This window comes from Ascaphus truei, chromosome 5 (genome assembly GCF_040206685.1).
Source record: "Ascaphus truei isolate aAscTru1 chromosome 5, aAscTru1.hap1, whole genome shotgun sequence".
NCBI classification, from domain to species: Eukaryota; Metazoa; Chordata; class Amphibia; order Anura; family Ascaphidae; genus Ascaphus; species Ascaphus truei.
In genome coordinates this window covers 61,243,935-61,263,718 of record NC_134487.1, presented here as the reverse complement: position 1 = coordinate 61,263,718, position 19,784 = coordinate 61,243,935, and the positions used below count along the sequence as shown (strand labels likewise).

The window sequence follows — 19,784 nt, the reverse complement described above, 5'->3', positions numbered from 1 at the left end:
AAATTGGTCTTTCAAAGTTGTTTTTTTTTAAAACAGAAAATGCTAAAAGTATTTTTTCTTACTACAGAACTTATTTATTAAAAAAAACCCACACATGCAGGATATTGATTGAACTGCAGCTTTAATGTGAGGGCATTGTAATGCTAATAACCCACGTGGATATGTGTTACGGGCACCACTACGTTAAATAGGGGTAATGTAGCAATAAAAATTTTTGTGGACTTCTGAGGATCTACCATTGTGTATTAAGAAGTACGTGTACGCTGACACAATTGCGTCACAAAATTAGCATTTTTTTCTGTCTGAAACAGGACATAAATATGAAGTGTATTTGTACTATTTTAGAATTTGCTGTATTCTGCACTAAAAAAAGATAGACATTACGACCCCTTTAATGTGATGGAGAAAACCAACTGAGAAAAACGCCAAGAAAAGTAATGCAAACAGCACATTTTTTAATACAGATACCGGTGCCAATATGCAAAAAGTAACTTCGCTCTAACCCCTCCCACTTTCCCCAGAAATCCCTTCTCACAGGCAAACGTAGATATACCTGAATATACAGCAACTAAGAATAACACATTAGTATATTTCAGCGTGTTGATAAGTATACTGTCTTTGCGCCAACATTTTGCCTTTGATAAAGCTCTAGATCTTAAATATGAAAAACCTTGGGCTTGGTCATAATCAAGTATGCTGTCTTTAGGAGAAATTATGGAACTACAGAAATATATGAAATATAAATATGCCCTTGATGAAGCTGATGAAAAAGGCTGGTTTCCTTTGCATGAAGCTTCCATACAACCAATTCGGCAAATCACTGAAATAGTTCTGGATGGTAAGTTTTCTTGGACTGGTAAGAGAAATTGGTAATATGTATTTAAGTTGCAGGCCTCTGACGTTTAAGATCCCAAACACGACTAGAAGCAGGATTTTAATAGATGCCAGTGATCAATTTAATGTGAAGATTTCACACTTCCTCTGTTTTTATTAGGGATAACATTTGCTTAATGGAAAAAGATTTGTGCAGATTGCAAAATTGCATTAAAATGAACAAGTTATTGTAATCATAGTATTTGAAGGTAAACACACACACACACACACACACACACACACACACACACACACACACACACACACACACACACACACACACACACACACACACACACACACACACACACACACACACACACACATATTTCAACACCTGCTCGGGTTCATCCCGTGAGCAGCGTTTAAAATCCACAACAAAGCTTCAAATACAATCCAACAAAATGGAGGTGCTGGGAAGCTTGCTGGTGCCTTTAGATTACATGCAAAATGCCTGGAGAAGTAGAGACTTAGTCAAGGGAGGTAGGGGGAGGGGGAATGGGCAGATGTGGGCAACTTTGGCATTCTGTCTCATAAACCTTACTAGGCACTACCCTAATGGGGTTTGGTAATGTATTGATTCATTGAAGTTTCAGGCTTTTTAAAAAAAAATATTTCCAATTAAACCTGCAATAACAATGCAGTGATTGGTATCTCCAATTGTTTTGCTCACTACATTATCTAGCTCTGGTTTGTTTTAACAACCAGTGGGTGCAGTTACAGAAACAAAAAATGATCGAGTGGACTACCGCTTGCTATGAAAAGAAGTTGGGGAACTCACCAGATGTGAAGGTTAAAAAAGTCTTTAATGAAAACTACATAAAATGACAAAACTCCTCCTCCCACATGTTTCACGCCCACTATAGCGCTTTTTCAAGGAGTGTGCACTGGAAGACAACAGTGCAATTATATACCTATCCCACAAGACAAATTCAGCTGCTGGTAATTATCTAAGTGACACATCTATACATGTAATTAGATCAGATTTAAATGATAAAGGTCAGCATTTTGTTGTGTATATGCTGACCTGTGATTGCAATATGAGATATGTAGGGCTTACCACCAGAGCCCTCAAAGAAAGAATCCTTGAACATATGAGACTAATTGTGAAGATGGACCAATTACACCCTGTATCTAAACATTTTAGTATATGCCAGAAAGGCATTTTAACAAATTTCAAATGTGTGGCCCTTGAACTTGTTCGATCCCATCCCAGAAGGGGCAATAGGGTCTCCCTCTTACATCAGAGGGAGGCATATTGGATTTTTACTTTAAACACTTTAACACCTTATGGTTTAAATGTCCAATGCGATTTGAAACATTTTCTATGATTCTTGATGACTGTCAGTTTTATCCTGTCATCTTTCCCCATTTTTCCTCCATTCCCTTTCCCTTCCTTCCCTCCCCCACCCTCCATTCCTTCCCCTCCCCCTTTTTTCCCTCTTCCCCCCCTTCCCCTCTTTTCTTTCCCTTCCTTGACCCACATCTGATCTTCAGTTATTAATATCATTTTTGTATTTGTTCTCTGTAGTTGTTTTCAGTTTATTCTGTTCAGAATGTAGTTTCTTTTAATAATAAATTATGCTTTTGAATGATATGGGTTTGTGTTTCCCCTTTACCATTATTATGACTTGGTTATAGAAAGCTTAATTTTGATCATTTTTGGTCATAGTATGTTATGTAATTGATGGCCCAATATCTTGAATTATGATTGAAATTATGATCCATGTTGTTATGTGGATTCATTTATAATTCATTTATAATTCTAAGTATTTTCTAAGTATATTTGGGCTTCTTTGGACTATATTTAAATAAATTATCCACAGAAGGCTTTATAACCAAGATTGTCATTTTAATAATAGGTTTGGGTGAAACACAGCTTATATTTTGATTTGTTAGTCATGAGACTTCATTACTACATGCAATAGTTTTCTTAATTACTTTATTCATTCTTGATCATTGTTTTATTAGATACATTATTGATCAAGTTTGTTATGATACATCTATGGTATTTTTTCTGTTGGTTTCTTTTTCTTTCTATCTTTTGCTCTTTTTTGCTTATGATTGACAATGCTGACCTTTATCATTGAAATCTGATCTAATTACATGTATAGATGTGTCACTTAGATAATTACCAGCAGCTGAATTTGTGTTGTGGGATAGGTATATAATTGCACTGTTGTCTTCCAGTGCACACTCCTTGAAAAAGCGCTATAGTGGGCGTGAAACATGTGGGAGGAGGAGTTTTGTCATTTTATGTAGTTTTCATTAAAGACTTTTTTAACCTTCACATCTGGTGAGTTCCCCAACTTCTTTTCATAGCAAGCGGTAGTCCACTCGATCATTTTTTGTTTCTGTAACTGCACCCACTGGTTGTTAAAACAAACCAGAGCTAGATAATGTAGTGAGCAAAACAATTGGAGATACCAATCACTGCATTGTTATTGCAGGTTTAATTGGAAATATTTTTTAAAAAAAAGCCTGAAACTTCAATGAATCAATACATTACCAAACCCCATTAGGGTAGTGCCTAGTAAGGTTTATGAGACAGAATGATAAAGTTGCCCACATCTACCCATCCCCCCCCCCCCCCAAGACTAAGGGCCTCATGCAGAGAGCAGCGATCTAAAAAACTGGCGGAATGAATCTTTTAAACATAAAATGTGGAGAATTCGCCTCCGTATGCACAAAGCAACGGTAAGCGCCAGAATTGCCATGCAGGAATATGTAAACTTGTAATTGGCGCGAATCACGCTGTTTGAATGTGCTTTAAAGAACCCGCGAGTTTAGAGTTTTTTTTTTTTTTTTTTGGCGCGCAACTGAGGCCACGTCATCCCTATCGCCAGGCAGCATAAGGGGTTTGCCAACTTTTCATGGCGTGCAGACTTGGCGAACAGCTCTCCATGTTTCTGGAGAGATTCTCTCACACATGCTGTTCGCCGCTTCCTGCATACGGCGGCTTGAAAAAGTGCAGAAATCTAGGGATTCGCCACCGCCTCGGCGAGTTTTACAAAGGTAAAAAAAGACATGGCGCTTTTCTCTCTGTTTCCCTATTTCATGCCACTTTCTGATTTTCTGGCCGCAAAACTCTCTGATAAGTGGCGAAAGCGAGCTTAGCGCTGCTCTCTGCATAGGCCCCTTAGTCTCTACTTCTCCAGGCATTTTGCATGTAATCTGCAGGCACCAGCAAGCTTCCCAGCACCTCCATCCTGTTGCTGCCTGGATCGAAGGACACCACCGGTTTCACCATTGTTGCGGAGGAATGGATTAGTGGTGACACCTTGTGAGCATGCGGCTCTACACCACTTCATTTGGAAGGAGACGGGGGTAAGGTGAAGCTTCTCAGGGGGTCACACAGCCTGGTGGGAATCCAACCTCTCTGTAAGTACCCTGCTTCTTATACCTTGCTTAACCCCTCGGTTTTTCTCCCCTCTCCTGCATCTATACTTATATGTACCGGACATTGCTATTATCAATTTAAAAGACTGTTATTTGATTTCACTTAACCTTTTTGCTTTTGGAGCTGATATTCGTTTTTTTGTTCTGTGGGTGCAGTGGGTGCAATCTAACAGAAAGTGTATATACTTTTTCCTATCGAAAAGAACGTTTTTTCATTGCACGCCTCTCCAAATGAATGGTGCCATTTGTTGAACACATTTAATTACTGATGACTGGCAGTACATGGACAGCTTTGTATAATAAATTCGTACAACCGTCATAGATTCCTGCCTCAAACAAGCCCAGGATGACCAAGTCCCCTGCCCAGAATGTCCAAACGTTTGCATTACTGCTTAATACTTTCAGATGTTCTTTTTTTCACATGTACTTAATACAGCAGTTTCTAAAACATTTTGGGAACAGAAAACAAATGATGGAGAAACTCCATTGACTCTGGCTGCAAAGGCTGGACTGGTTGATAATGTGAAGGCACTGCTGGAGAAAGGGGTCTGGCCAAACACAAAGAATAGCAGAGGGGAATCGCCTCTTCTGATCGGTAAGCATCATTATTAAATTGTTCCAACTATTTTTGTCAAATGTGCATATTTAGGACTGAAAAACTTGTCAATAGATTTTTTATCTTAGGCTAACGTGAGATTTAATGTTAAACAACAATAATGTACCTTTCTTAATGTCAAAATTAGTGTTTGTAGTATGATCCTTCTGTATCGTCTATATTTTTTGTGTTATGAACTTATTTGTTTGGATGTGCGAAATGTTCACTAAAGTTCACGAATCCAGCAAAACTAGCCATTTTAACTTTTTTGCAATGAAATTGAAAAAACAGCATGGTTCACCTGCAAAGGTGACCAAAATGTGCAAGGTCATATGATCAATGTGAAAGGTCATAAACCCTTGCACATAAGGTAAATTAACGTGAAAATCTGACAAAAGTTCGCCATTTTTGTGAAATTTTGCCCAAAATGGCAGAATTTTGCCTCTTTTAGAGCAATCTTAGTTTTTGGAGTAGTAACAAAATGGAGGGTGTTTTCATGTAGTATTGCTAAATGTTATTGAAACAGCTGGAGTAAGGGGCTGGTTCTATGTGTGCCTAAGTGGCGGATTGCTTGGGCCTTTTTAGGCCGAAAGTCCCTGTTGAAGTCAATGTCTAGCTGCAAAAACAAACACAATATGCAACTGAGAGAGAGATTCTACAATAAGGTAGAGATCAGAACAATAATCTGACATTTAGTCCAAGGTAAGAGTTTGCATAGCAAGAAAATGTGTTCAAAGTACAGTAGTCTTAGAGCGCACATCCAGTACTACAGCATAACTAACCAGAACACTTTAGTGTTTAGTGCACTTGAAGTGCTTTGAGCCTGCAATGTTCTGCTGGATACACTGTCATTCAAAGTCATTCAAGATCATCTAAACGCTGAGCAACTTCATCAAATGATTAATTTGGTTTATTTTGTTAAAAAAAAAATCAACTTTTCAGGGCATAGCACCTTCATCAGGATTGATAAAATAGAAAAATCTTGGTCATATATATAGTACAAGTATTGGATACAAACAGCACCAAAATAATGTAATACTGTACATCTTCATCCTACAACGTATGTGCAGAATAAACTTACCTCCCCTAGGACTGATTGAAAACATACACACCTTCCCACCAGAAGTCATGTGAGAAGCTGAGTAGTCTCCAATTGGTGCAAACAAAAAGAATAAAGAGTAGCCTATAAATATAAGTAGTCCAAAGTTCTAGTGGCCAAATTGGTCCTGGACAAAAGTAGATTTGATATACATTTTGATACCTATCAGCAGACCAACATTAGAGTTATTCATAGATTAAATTAAAGTGTACAACACCTTGTATGTTTCTTCTTCAATTGTATTGTGGCAGCACACCAAGAAGGAAATATATATATCCAAAAGTGACGAGAGAGGGGAAATAAATAGAGTCTGCAAGTGGAATGGTGAGAAGAGGATCACAAATTAGCAGGAGCTAAATATGATACATATAAATATATATGTATATATGATACATATAAATATAAGGTGTCAGAGGGAGGTGAATAGTAGATGTGTGAAGAGGTATCAGACTGTTATGCTCACACCTTCTCAAAAATGTAAAGCAGGAAGTAGATTAATTTTTGCCAGAATTTGTCATAAATCAAATATCTTAGTTCAAGACACAGTTTTTAGAGTCCAGAAGTTGAATATACTTTAAGTTCCATGTTCTTCACTCCTGTGGATTTTTAACATTGACATTGCTAAATAATACTGTTAAGTCCGACAGTGATTGCCCTGCTTGGGAAAAGTAATGTCTGATATGGAGAAGCTGTGGTGACTCATGGTGGTTTGAAGGGCCTGTTTGGTTTAACCATCACTTTGGTGCGTTTTTCTACATTTTAGAAGATACACCACTTTGCTATAATTGCAGATGAATGATCCTTGTATATTGATCTTATTGTTCTCAACGTGGTGATGGTGGTCTCTGTCCACTACATATATGTTTGCATTTCTTTTGATTGCAGGGCTGTGTTCCATTCATTTCTATATTCTAGTTAGATACAAATCTGTTTCTGATGAGCATGTTGAAGAGGTTGGAAGGCTGCTTGTACACTGTCCTGGGTGGTTCTGGGAAAACGGTTATTTGTCTTTCATCCACAAAGAGCATGAGCTGCAGATGTTTGATGATACTTTTGAGTTGTAAATAGCATAGACTCTGTGCAGAGTATATCTCCACCCCTACTCGTCACTTTAGGATATACAGTATATGTTTCCTTCTTATTGCGCTGCCACAGAGCAACTGAAGTTGAAATTGAACTCTGTACGCTATAATTTAATCTATGAACAACTCTAATGTTGGTCTGTTAAAAAGTATAACAACCTATATCGAATCTGCTATAAATACAAAAAAAGATACAAAGCATTTTATTAATCCATTGAGATTAAGTGACATTATAAACAGAAAAATGAAATGGAGATCTTGCAGGTTAGTAAACATATTACCAATTGTACTAATATAGCAATATATACAGAAATAAAACAAGTTTCAATCGATCGCTTCTGAGAGGACATCCTTTTATACTTTTTGTAGCGTCCCTGTATAGCTAGATAAGAAGGCAAACATTTGTTCTAAGTGATCTAATTGAATAATGACTAAAAAGTAATTAAGGATTCTGCTCCTCCTTACATCTCAACCCTAATATCTCGCTGTACACCATCCTGACTCTTGCGTTCTGCTCAAGGATATCTTCTCTCTACCCCTTTTGTGTATAAAGCCCTCTCCTGCCTTAAACCTTTCTCACTCACTGCCCCACACCTCTGGAATGCCCTTCCCCTCAATATCAGACTAGCGCCCTCTCTATCCACCTTTAAGACCCACCTTAAAACAAACCTGCTTAAGGAAGCATATGAGTAGCTCCATGGCTGATAATTAACACCTCATACATTAACCTTGGCCCCTTGCAGACGCACTTACCAGAACACCCTCCAACTTTCTCTCTACGTTCTTCCTACCAACCAATTAGATTGTAAGCTCTTCGGGGAAGGGACTCCTTTTCCTAAATGTTACTTTTATGTCTGAAGCACTTCTTCCCTTTATGTGTTATTTGTATTATTTGTTATTTATATGAATGTCACGTGTATTACGGCTGTGAAGCGCTATGTACATTAATGGCACTATATGAATAAAGACATATATATATATATATATATATATATATATATATATATATACTGTACATATGGACCTCTTCGCATCAATACATCAAAAGTACTTTGTTCCTATTTTAGATTAATGTGATTTGAGGAGGTGATTGAACCTCTTTGCTGCCAGAGTGAACAGCAAGGCATTGAAAAGCCATTCCCAGATGGAAACTCTGGCTGTGAATGGGGTTAATAGAGCAAACATAGGAGGTAGGAAGCAGTTTGTAAAGTATAAATGATAACAGCAACTTGAACTCAACTTGAACTCATAACCCACACCTGTTAGATGATGTAGTAGTTTCCTATTTTGAATGTAGATGGTTGTGGACAGATTAGAACAGTACATCTTTGATGCATTGCAAGAGATTGATATCATAGGTTCCCTTAATACTGATACAGCGGCCGTTATTTGAACACTTCACGCGTCATGTACATCGGAATCCCGATTTGAAACCGCGGGATGAATTCCAGCCTTCCCGCAATAAGATGTGAGCGCGGCGAGTGCAGAAAAACGAATTTTAGTGTTCTGGCTATTAAAAACATGCAATTGACACAGTAGCACAGTACTGTATACATTACAATTCATCCATTTTATTGCAAACGAAGAAACAGAATCCATGAAATTCAAACAAAACATCCGCGATAAGCGCGGGTGCCTGGGGCGATTGGCCGCGTTCATGCTGCGTGGGGAACAGCAGAGAACTCAAAATCGGCGCCGTGATGTGTTCCAATAACGGCCGCTGCATCAGTAAACACACAGCACACAAATAACGTTTGAACACGTAGGAGCAGAGGTAAAATAAATGGTGTTCTCCTTAACTCCCATCAGTCCTACTGAACAGATAGGGACAAGTTACATTACCATTTAACACTAAAACCAATGGATTCGCGCCCTCATTTTTATAAACTTACTGTATGTTAAGAAACCAGTTTTTACAATGAGAAGGAACCTGCATGCAGATGAGGCTCCAAGAAAGTTCAAGATAATGTTTTGATTAGTCATAGAATAGGTAAAATAGCCAAGCTCTGGTTATTTATATTCCAAGTGCTTTCTTGTTTTCAGAACTATTTTTATTTTTACATTTTAGATAAGGGACACGTTTTTCATTCATAAAACAAAATGCCTGCATGAATGAATGATTTGTAGATCTTTGTGGTATGGGAGGATATTTAGGCCTATAATTGCTTAGCACGGCTATGGCAGGGCATCATATGGTGCCAGAAGACAATACAAGTGAATGGCAGAGCACCCCATTGATTTCTCATTTACATTTTTTTATTTATATAACTCATATTTTATTGAGACTTTATCATCATACAACACGGTATAGATTAGGCTGCATGTAAACCAACAAAGTTATGCCTTCAATCATATATGTAACAAAAAATAAATGAGAAAACGAAAAAGAGGGAGGGGGAGGGAGTGGGGTCTGTCCTCCTCTCGATCCTCTCAGTTGTCCTCTTCTGCTCTTAGATTAGTCCTTGCCGCATCTCTAGGCAGTACCTCCCGCGTGGCCTGTAGCATCGCTACCCAAATCTACAACCCTCTTCTGAGGCTCGATAGATCTAATTCCTCATTTACATTTTTTATAGACTGAATGTAAACTGCAGACAACACAGGTTGTGTTTGGATCAGTGATACTGATTCAAAACATGTTCCCAAACATGGTAGGATATTGAGAATGTTACTGTATTTTGTGACCTACACCAGTGTTTTTAAACAGGGGTCCCTCAGAATCCTTGGGTTCCTCCGGACATCCCTAAAGGGTTGGTTCCCTGTAATTTTCAGGTAATTTGAAAATTGTACCAAATACAGAAGAATTTACAATGCATCTAATCTCAGACGCGCTGTTAGAGAGGGTTGGCTTTCTCAGGATTTCACAATATAATTATATAGTTCCTTAACCAAAAAAAGGTTAAAAAATACTAATCTACACAAATGTAATTATCTATAGAGATATAAAGACTGGGCTATTTTCACACCTTCTTTGCCAGAACAGAACAAAACGAGACCTGCAAATAGTCTATCTATACTCTTGGATAATGTGCTATTTCCATGAGTTACTTAAGAAGAAATATTTATGAAAATATATAGATCTATTTTACAGTCTACAAGGTGGTAAAGTAATGGTTGTTATTTTACCTATACATACTTTTTTCAATCAAATCAATAAGACAAAAGCAGAATTATACTGTTAATCATTTTATATTATGTTTTGTGCCTTTCTAAATTTGCTGTAGCTTGGGTTTGTATTGCAGTACAAAAAATATTTATTAGCCACACCGCAGCCTTTCTCAAGGACATGGCAGGATGCACGTTCGTCCCCTGTGGCTAATAAATATTTTTTCTTGTGTAAACCGACTAGTCCCCTTCCTCTCTGCATCCTTTGAATATCATGGACAGCAGCAGGTCTGCCCTGGGATTAGTAGCAGCGGTATTTGTACTCATTTTTGCTTCAAGTTGGGAGCGCCTCATTTATTTTGTTTTTTCATTTATTACAGTAGAAACTTATTTATATAGTACATGTTTTAATGACTTCATTTTACAAAACATATATATGTTGTGTAACACTGTTTTTGATAATATGACACTTTGACCTTTTTGTATTTCTCAGCTATTCGGATTGGAAATTCTGATATGGTCTCAGCTCTGATTAATTACAACTGCACCGTGAACCAGCTGTGCGTAAAGAGATGGTCAGCGATGCACGAAGCAGCAAAACTGGGGCGCAAAGATCTTGTCTCTTTACTTCTGAAAAATGGAGGAAATGTCAGCCTCACGGATGGTTTTGGGGTGACACCCGTGGGTGTGGCTGCTGAATATGGACACTGTGAAGTATTGGAACAGCTGATTCATAAAGGTATAGAAAATTACATGCATGTGGTTGGTAATTGGAGTGTTATAACTAGGACAGAAATGTAATTTCTGGAAAGGCAATGGACACTGATACTTCACATTATGAAAGGCAGCAATGAGCCATCAGACCATCCCGGAACCCACCAAGTTAAATATGCTGAACCTATGGGTGCTCCTTGGGGTAAGACAGGAACAGTCTCGGAGCACTTCCACTTTTGTTCAAATATGTTTAGAAAAAAAAAGTATTCAAAAATTGATCAATGGGAATTGTTGGTTTAAATTCAAATCCAGTGAAAGATAGGTGCTTATTGCCTTTACTAATACCTTTTGCAATGAATACTGCTGGAAGAGTATACCAAACTGTACACTGAATATTAAAAGTGCAATGAATCTCTACCCTGAGCAAAAGAAAAGTGACATGCCCAAGGTCGCAAAAAGAGCAGACACTGGGATTTTAACCAGTAACCAGTGTTAACCAATATCACAATTTTTGCCAACCAGGTGGAATTCTACCATATGACCCTGTTACACGTCTTCTGTGGTGGCCCTAGCTAGTATAAAAGGCGAGAACCGTTGCAGAACACTGTCACCAAGGAGGTCACATCCAGTGGCAGAAGAAGAAAGAAGATGTCTTGGAAGAATAGAACAGAAATACTATCCAAGATGAGTCTTCAATCAACAGAGGGTGAAGTTGAGGAATCCCCGTTGCAGGCCCATGCATGCGACCAGATTACAAATGGGCCAATGGGCCTGTTTTGAATTTTCGGGTCTTTTTTGTGTTTTTTGTTCAATTGTTTTGACAAACATTGACCTGGGTAGGGTAGTTAGGTTCCCCAGGGTGTGGAGGGGGATTACGGGACTAACCCAGTGTGTGTCTTAGCGACTAGTATGGTATGGTTATGCAATGCCTTACTAGCCACTTAGATAGCCAAGCGAGGTAGGTAGTGTAGTTTTTGTTCAATATTAACCACTTTGGTGCCCGTGGTATACCTTGGTAGCCACAGTCATCAAAGGGGTTAATGTATTTTCTACCAGAGAGTGTGTAATAGTTTATATTACATAATCCTATGGTAGAAATACAGGATTACTCGACCCCACGGTATCGAAATACTGTAATTAACTCATATACATTGGCAGAGTTAATTACTGCATTGTGACTCAATTTAAACCACCCAGTAAAATAATACCACAATATTGATGACAAGTGATGATATTGATGACAAGACCAGAACATTGCAGTAAAACCACCCAATATTTTTGTTTACCCGTTGCGATACTAACGAGGTTGGATGGCCCGAGCCTTAGTTTCAAGGTTGTCTTCTATTTAAAAAAAATTATGCTTAATTTTTCTGACAATTCCCAATGTTTCTGGCAACCTGGGAAAACAACATGGCAGACATCAAGCAGACTACTTCCTTGTTGCCAGCTGCTTCGAACATTGCTAATTATAACATCATCTTTTAGGTGGGGACATTCATGCTTTAGCTCGTGATGGATCCTCAGTACTATCCGACGCAGCTGGTGGAGGGGATCCAGATTGTGTGGCTCTTCTTTTGGAATATGGAGCAAGTGGAAATGTGACTGACAGAGAAGGATATCTACCTATACACAAGGCAGCCTACGGAGGACATTACTTGTGAGTGCAGTGGAGGAAGCAATGTTATTCACCGAGACAAACGCCATGTACTGTATAGAGGAAAAAATATGTCACTTAAAGTATTACTGGAAGTAAATGTCAAATACTTAAGCAATAATGAAGTCAATGTACAGCTGAAGTCGTCTGTGTATATTGTAGCCTTTAGTCATCCCATACTTGAGTCCCAGGAATGTATTCTATAATCTGATCAAGAAAGAATTAAAGGCTACATCAACACAACTCTTTTACACCAGGGGTCAAAAAGTTACCTAAAACAGTCACGGACTGTATTTTCCCTGAGATTAATGTGAATTCTCAAAGATTATTATATGCAAAAACAATGGCCTTTTAACATCCCATTACTGTAGTAAAACGTTGTGTTATATGCTAAAGGCGTGATATTTAGAATGTCTTGGAGTTACTCCAGCTTAGACCCTGAAATAGGTGTTTTACTCAAGTTGAAAAAGAGAGGAGAGGGAAATAATGATGGAAATGATGCTACGTTACTTAAATCCTGCCTCACTGTGGCGTTCTACCCACTCAGATCCGGTAAAAGCCCTATTTTAGCGTCTGGATGCAAGTAAAGCGAAGTTTAGGTATGACCTAACTACTCATCCGCGCTAGTTCTGCGGGTATGTGCTGTTAATGTTGTGCCTCATTTGCATGTAATATCCCTAATGGCCATTATAGCCATTTCTCTTTACGGAAGAAAACACGTCTTAACATGACGTTAAGACACGATCTTTAAAGGTCACTAACGTAGCGTGAAGTTAGATTAATGTCACGTTTGATGATTTAACAGATTTGTGGATCTGAGCCTAGGAGAGTGCTTACAGTATCTCCCAAAATGATAATGATTTTTACTAAAGGAATGCGGACTGTCTATGGATGAAAGTGCAACAATCTGCTAATTTATTCTATTCTAGTTTAATGGTTTAACATAGATGTTAAAGTCTTTATTCAATCTACCTAATTTGCCTGAATTTGCTATGAATGCAGTACAGATGAGACACAAGGAATGCCTTAACTAACCCCTGCAGTGCTGGAAGAGACTCCCCAATGCATTGCTCAAAAATACATCATCCGTTTGTGAGATAAAAAAAGGAAAAACATTCTGATTTTATTTCTCCCTAAAAATAACATAGTACACGTTGCATCAAGCAAAATCACTACTTTTACAATATGAAATAGCAGGTATTTGATATAATTCAATTCAAAATAACATCCCAAAGTTGGTAAAAATATATATATTTTTTTTAAAAAGACATCACTTATAGAAACATTTTATCTAGCATAAGAAATCCTTAGTAGAAGGACCCATTAAGAACACTTTAAAAAAAAATTCTGCCTCTAATCTGTTTCTGTTAAATGAAAGAGGCAATCCGCCTAACCAAAGTGAACTGATTCCAGTGACCTGTTTAAGAGGTATTATATAGCTGATCGATACATTTATCTAAATCTGAAACCTATAACTATTTTCCGTTATGTTTGTAAAGTTAGACTTGGGAGGGGTTGGATTTCCTCTGGCTGCTCCCTATCGTGGGGTGCCACTGTGTGTTCAGCAGGTGCGTGCTCAGCCAAAAGTTCCCCCGTTTCATCTCCCTTCCTTTATTGACTCTCTGATATGGACAGGTTTAGGGAAGCCAGTTGGACTGTTAAAAGTATGTGTTCTGACCAGCTAGGTGGGATTTCACCTTTAAATGACTGTTATTCGAGCAAACCACATCGTTCTGACTTTTGTACAAGCTGTATGAAAGTATTACAATTGACAACCGATTTGAAAACCACTTGACAGAAGTCCTATTCATTGTATGAGGTAAATAAAATAACACAGTAATAAAGGAATAAACTCCCCATGATGTTATAGCCATAGTGTGAAACACAGTACTGCTGAGCAAGGGGTAATTGAACCTTTAAATTGATAGCAAAAGAAGGTAAGTAGCCTAGGTTTACCTGGTTTGATTCTGTTCATTATTTCTTATTGTTTGCCAAGATTAACTATATTTGCTCTTCTCTTTAGAGCACTGAAGTATCTTATTCCTGTTACATCACGTAACGCAATTAAAAGAAGTAGATTAAGCCCCATGCACTCTGCAGCAGATGGGCAGAATGTGCAGTGTCTGGAGCTGCTTATTGAAAATGACTTTGATGTCAATGAACTGTTGGCTGAACATATCTCCGACACCTATGATGATAGAAGGAAAACAGCATTATTTTATGCGGTATCCAACAAAGATGTTTTGTGCACTGAGATGCTATTAAAATCTGGTGCTAATCCAAACAAAGACCCTCTAACCTGTCTACTGGTGGCTATAAGAGCTGGAAATCATGAAATAGTCAGGTTGCTTCTAGCTCATGAAGCAGATGTCAATTGCTACTTCATGCTTGTGAATGATACTCATTTCCCCAGTGCAATTCAACATGCTCTCAATGATGAACTCATGCTAAGGTTGCTGCTCAATAATGGATACCAGGCTGAAATGTGTTTTGATTGTATGCACGGGGACATTTTTGGTGGTTCATTCCTATGGTCATCTTCAGAAGAAGAAGTGCTACCAGGATGGACATCATGTATCATAAAAGATAGCCCTGTAGGTGTATTGAAATATAAATCATTGTTACTGTCCCTGCTCCTCTCTGTCTGTTTGTCTCTCTCGTCCTCCTTGACTCTTCTTTTAACTCTCCCGTTCTTATTTTTTTTTTTTTTAACTGTGAGCGAAATAGAAATGGAAAGACCATAGCAATTGGAGTCATCTTACACACACTCTTAATATTCTGTTCTTCATTTCAGTTTTGTGACTTTATTACTGTGTCATGGATGAAGCATTTGGTTGGAAAAGTAATTAGAATATTAGTGGACTACATGGATTTTGTTCCACTTTGCCCAAAATTAAAAGAGGTACTGGAAGTACAAAAAGAGTGGCCAGATATCCAGGAGATTATAGGTACATTTAAGTAATATATATTTTTTACAGAGACAGTTGGTTAAACATGCTAACATTATTGGTTCATTGGTACATATTGTTGTTTGGGCTCCTTTTTGGTTGTTTTCCTGACAGCTGTAGTTTGTAAAAAAAAAAAAAAAATACTCATTTGAAAAATCGATTTATCCATGTTTCCCAAACTAACACATTGATCGTGGTTTATCACTATATCAGAAATAGAAGAGATGGAGAATTTACAAGCTACTGTAATTATCAGAAAACTGGAAAACGTTTTGTTTACAAGCTTATACTCATCTCATATATAAAAGAATATTTCTAAATGCTATCTCCTGAACTTTTATTTACAGATGCAAACAAGTTATTTTAGATTATGATGTAACTTGTAAAGTATGAACGTTTTAAATAACAGTAGGATTGTCATGAAAAGTACAACAAAGTCCAGAATTGGTCCGAGCTACTCCTAACTCAAAAGTCCATGTAAAAATCTGAAATCCCTCTTTTCACAGAAGCGTTGAATGTTTGGGTTATAAGGAAATCTCTTTTAGTAATAAGCATTTATCTTGAATGGTTCAAAAGTTGTCTTTTAGCACTACAAGGTGTCCTGGGGAATAGCACCATTTAGTAACATAGCCCTAAATCTCCTCCTAGGAGTAATGTAGGTTGATTGAAGCCTGTCACATCTTTTAGTTGGCCAGCATGATAAATCTTCCTAGCTATTGTTGTACAAAAGCTTTTAAGACCTCACAAATATCTTCCAATCAAATGGTTTAAAAACCTGCAAAGAACCCACACTTTGCAAGGACCAGTATATCTACAAATTCTAAGTCAAACAGACTGAACACTCTCATATGCATTGAGTAGTAGATTCTGCTGCAGTTTGTGTGGCTCATGAATTTCACAATCACAACCATAGATTTCTGCACAGACAGATTATTTCATAGTTGTGTGTACTTGGGCACGTTAGACCATGCATCATTCTCCTATCAGGGCCCAAAAGGGAAATGATATGGCTATGAAATATAAAGGGAAGTACTAAGTTTCTTTATTTAGAAAAATAGGAATGAGCCAAAAGAAAGGGTCGTACCCTGAAACGTTAATGTTGCCCTCCCCCCTTTTTGTTGTTGTTGTATTAGTGTCGTTTTTCTTTTTTCACCTTTTTTTCTCTTTTCGGTTGTAGATTTTGGATTTTTTTTGTGTGTATCCACATTTCTATTAAGTGAATATATACCTCAACATAAAGTCGTTGTATTTGTTAATGTGAGTGCAGGGAATATCATTGTATGAAATATATGTTTTAGAACAGGCAGGTCATGATGATAATTATAACTGTGACAATAATAAATTCATAAATATTTAATACTAATATTAGTATTACCATTTATTTGTAACACAACATATTTTCTAGCACAGCAGTACAAAAATAATTTGTTCGTTCATTTTTATTCATTCTTTTCTTTTTTTCTTGCATTCTTTTTAGAAAATCCACGTCCTTTGAAACACTTGTGCCGGCTGAAAATACGCAAACTTGTTGGGTTGGAGAGACTACAGAAACCACCATCAATGAGAAAGCTCCCTTTACCACCTCTTCTTAAGTCATATTTATTGTATAAAGAGTATGACTTATATGGGATAGGATTACATTTTGATACATGCTAAGCAACATTGTTTATGAATAAGGTGATTTCTTGTCAGGCATCATTAAATCTAATAATGATTGGCCCCCAGTGCTGTGTTCTCTCCCCTCCTCTTCCCCTAAAGCAGGGGTTCTTAACTCCCGTCGTCAAGACACCCCGACAGGTCAGGTTTTAAGGATATCCCAGCTTTAGCAGAGGTGGCTTAATCAATCCCTTCTTCAGAGGCTCAGTCTTTGACTGAGCCTCTGATTGAGCTACCTGTGCTGAAGCTGGGAAATGCTGAACCTGATCTGTTGGGGGAGGCCTGAGGACTGGAGTTGAGAACCCCTGTTCTAAAGCAAGGATGGAAATAATGGGCGGCAAGAACTTTTATAGTACAACAGCAGTCTTTTATTCATGTCCCCAGGCACAGGGACATTCCACACTCATTAGACAACGTTGTACCATTTCTCTAGTTGTTTTACACAATACTGTGCTTCTATAAGTGCCCACTCTTAACACTCAAATGGAGATGTATTGACTTAGTTTCTCAACTGGTGTCAGACCTGGCCCCCCTTTGTTACTTTGGAATAATCATCTGTATTACCCTGGTAACACTAGGCCAATTATGGGATTCTGGCTCGTCCTTTGTAATTGACGATACCTATGGCTTATTTAGGAAACTGACACTTCCATACAGACTTGAGACGAGTATTACCCTGGATCCGTGGTTAGAGCCATTCTGCCGACTCTCAGAACCTTTTTTTTCTGAGGCCCTCTGTGGTGTGCCGCTTTCCCATCTTTGTGACCTGCTAGACTCCATTAGACTTTTTCTGGGATCCTGAAGGGCACTATTCATCTCTACAACATAATAAACAAAGGGGGGGCTGGTCTACTATTTTATGGGTCTATCCCCATTTCCATCTCCCTGAGGCTCCTCTCTTCGTATCCTATAGGAACCTACCGTCTAGAACCCTCTCCTAAATACTCTCCTGTGATGCCAGAATCCCTACGATAACACAGGGTGGGGACCAACATGCACTAACCTACTATTAACCCTTTAGGAGGGGGTTACATAATGGTCATTGGAATCTATTTATTAAGCTACTAAAAAATAAAGCTGTGTGCTTCTAAGTTGATACTAGCCACCAGTAAATATTCAAGCAAGGCACTGTACATCTATTTTGTTTTACTTCCATCATGAAACCAATACTGCCAGCAGTAATAGTTGAAGATGAGTTATTGTAATATAATTTATGCAGTCACTTTTACCATTTCCCGCTTATTTTAAAGTACAAGTCTGCCAGTTTTTTTTTTTTAGTAAAGTGTATCTATGTGTTAGCAGTAATTCGGAGTTTGAAAGCCTTTCCATGTAATGATTTGTAAAATAAAGAGTGGTCTGGAACGAGACCCATGCAGGGCCTCAATCTATGTAAACCTAAGCGGCATCAATGGCTACTTTGACTTTTATTTAGAATTACCCTCCTAGTGCTAGCTCTAGAGAACAGATCAATCAATGCTTTTTGTACAAAATATAAATACGAATTAACATTATGCGCCTGCTAAAGAATACTCACTCAGACACTGTTCCTGCAGTGTTTTCACTTTGTCATTTCACTTGAATCTGTGAGGTTGTTTGAAGCTGGACATGGGATCTACGGAATTTCTTTATCAAATAGATTTAGCCTTCTAGAAGTTAGAAGACTAACTACTGTACAAGCTTGGACTTCGGGACACAAGGGGTTCCATTTAATAAAGTTTCCGAACTTTGGGGCAAAACCAATGTAAAAGAATTGCACCAGATTTATGAAAGGAGAAAATCCCATTGCTTTTGATGGGATTCCTTTTCATTAATAAATATGGTTCTGTTTTTTGCAGAATCTGTTTTTTATCTCAGTTTTGCAGACGTGAGACTTTAGTAAATAGACGTCCTAGTGCCAAACACATTTAGTAAATAATAAAAAAAACATTGAGAATTAGCTAAAACTCACTAAGATAGAAGATATATACCAGAAGACCCTTCTACTCTATATTCTTCCCCTTTACCACTTAGATTGTAAGCTCTTCGGCGCAGGGACTCCTTTTTCCTAATGTTACTTTTATGGCTCAAGCACTTATTCCTATTATGTGTTACATTATAATGTCACATGTAACACTGCTGTGAAGCGCTATGTACATAGATGGCGCTATATAAATAAAGATATACAGCACATACAGTCAAAATGTGACACCTCGATAAATGTATATCACCTGCTTCTAATGCCACAAACATATTTCATGCTCCATATATTTGACACAAGTTTCTTAAACATAGAATATTTGATGGTTTATTCAATGCATATGTGTAGAACGAATATGTTCGTTAAGTTGTTTTATTGTGCCATATAACTCTCATTGATGTCTATTTATTAAAGTCTAGAGCAAATCTGATTTATCAGAGAAAATTAATTCTTGTGTGTGGTGTTCAATGGTGTGTTAGCCCTAGTTAAATCTGGTGTGTTAGCCCTAGTTAAATCTGGTGTGTTAGCCCTGGTTAAATCTTTTGTGAGTTTCTTTCTGCCATGGATTTGCTCCAGTGTTGCAGTGGGGAGTCATTGATGCATTAGAGACGTAGAAAGTGTATACTCCTAACAAACTGGATCCTCTGCTACAAGAAACGACAGAGAAGCCCAATGCTACATCCAACATGACAGAAATACACAGTA

General features: G+C 37.8%; 1 protein-coding gene across 6 annotated transcripts in view; it reads left to right on the top strand.

The window, feature by feature from the left end:
- ASB15 (ankyrin repeat and SOCS box containing 15) overlaps window positions 1–19,527 on the top strand; it is a 37,777-nt gene extending 18,250 nt beyond the window's left edge. For 5 of the 6 annotated variants that reach the window (XM_075599893.1, XM_075599891.1, XM_075599894.1 and 2 more), the window contains 7 exons: window positions 707–838; window positions 4,709–4,867; window positions 10,644–10,889; window positions 12,350–12,521; window positions 14,542–15,112; window positions 15,313–15,466; window positions 16,944–19,527. In XM_075599893.1, the coding sequence (XP_075456008.1) occupies window positions 707–838; window positions 4,709–4,867; window positions 10,644–10,889; window positions 12,350–12,521; window positions 14,542–15,112; window positions 15,313–15,466; window positions 16,944–17,122 (1,613 nt within the window). In that variant the 3' untranslated portion in view covers window positions 17,123–19,527. The remainder of the gene's footprint in view (window positions 1–706; window positions 839–4,708; window positions 4,868–10,643; window positions 10,890–12,349; window positions 12,522–14,541; window positions 15,113–15,312; window positions 15,467–16,943) is intronic. The other variant, XM_075599896.1, reaches the window with a different exon arrangement.
- The last annotated feature ends 257 nt before the right edge of the window (window positions 19,528–19,784 follow it).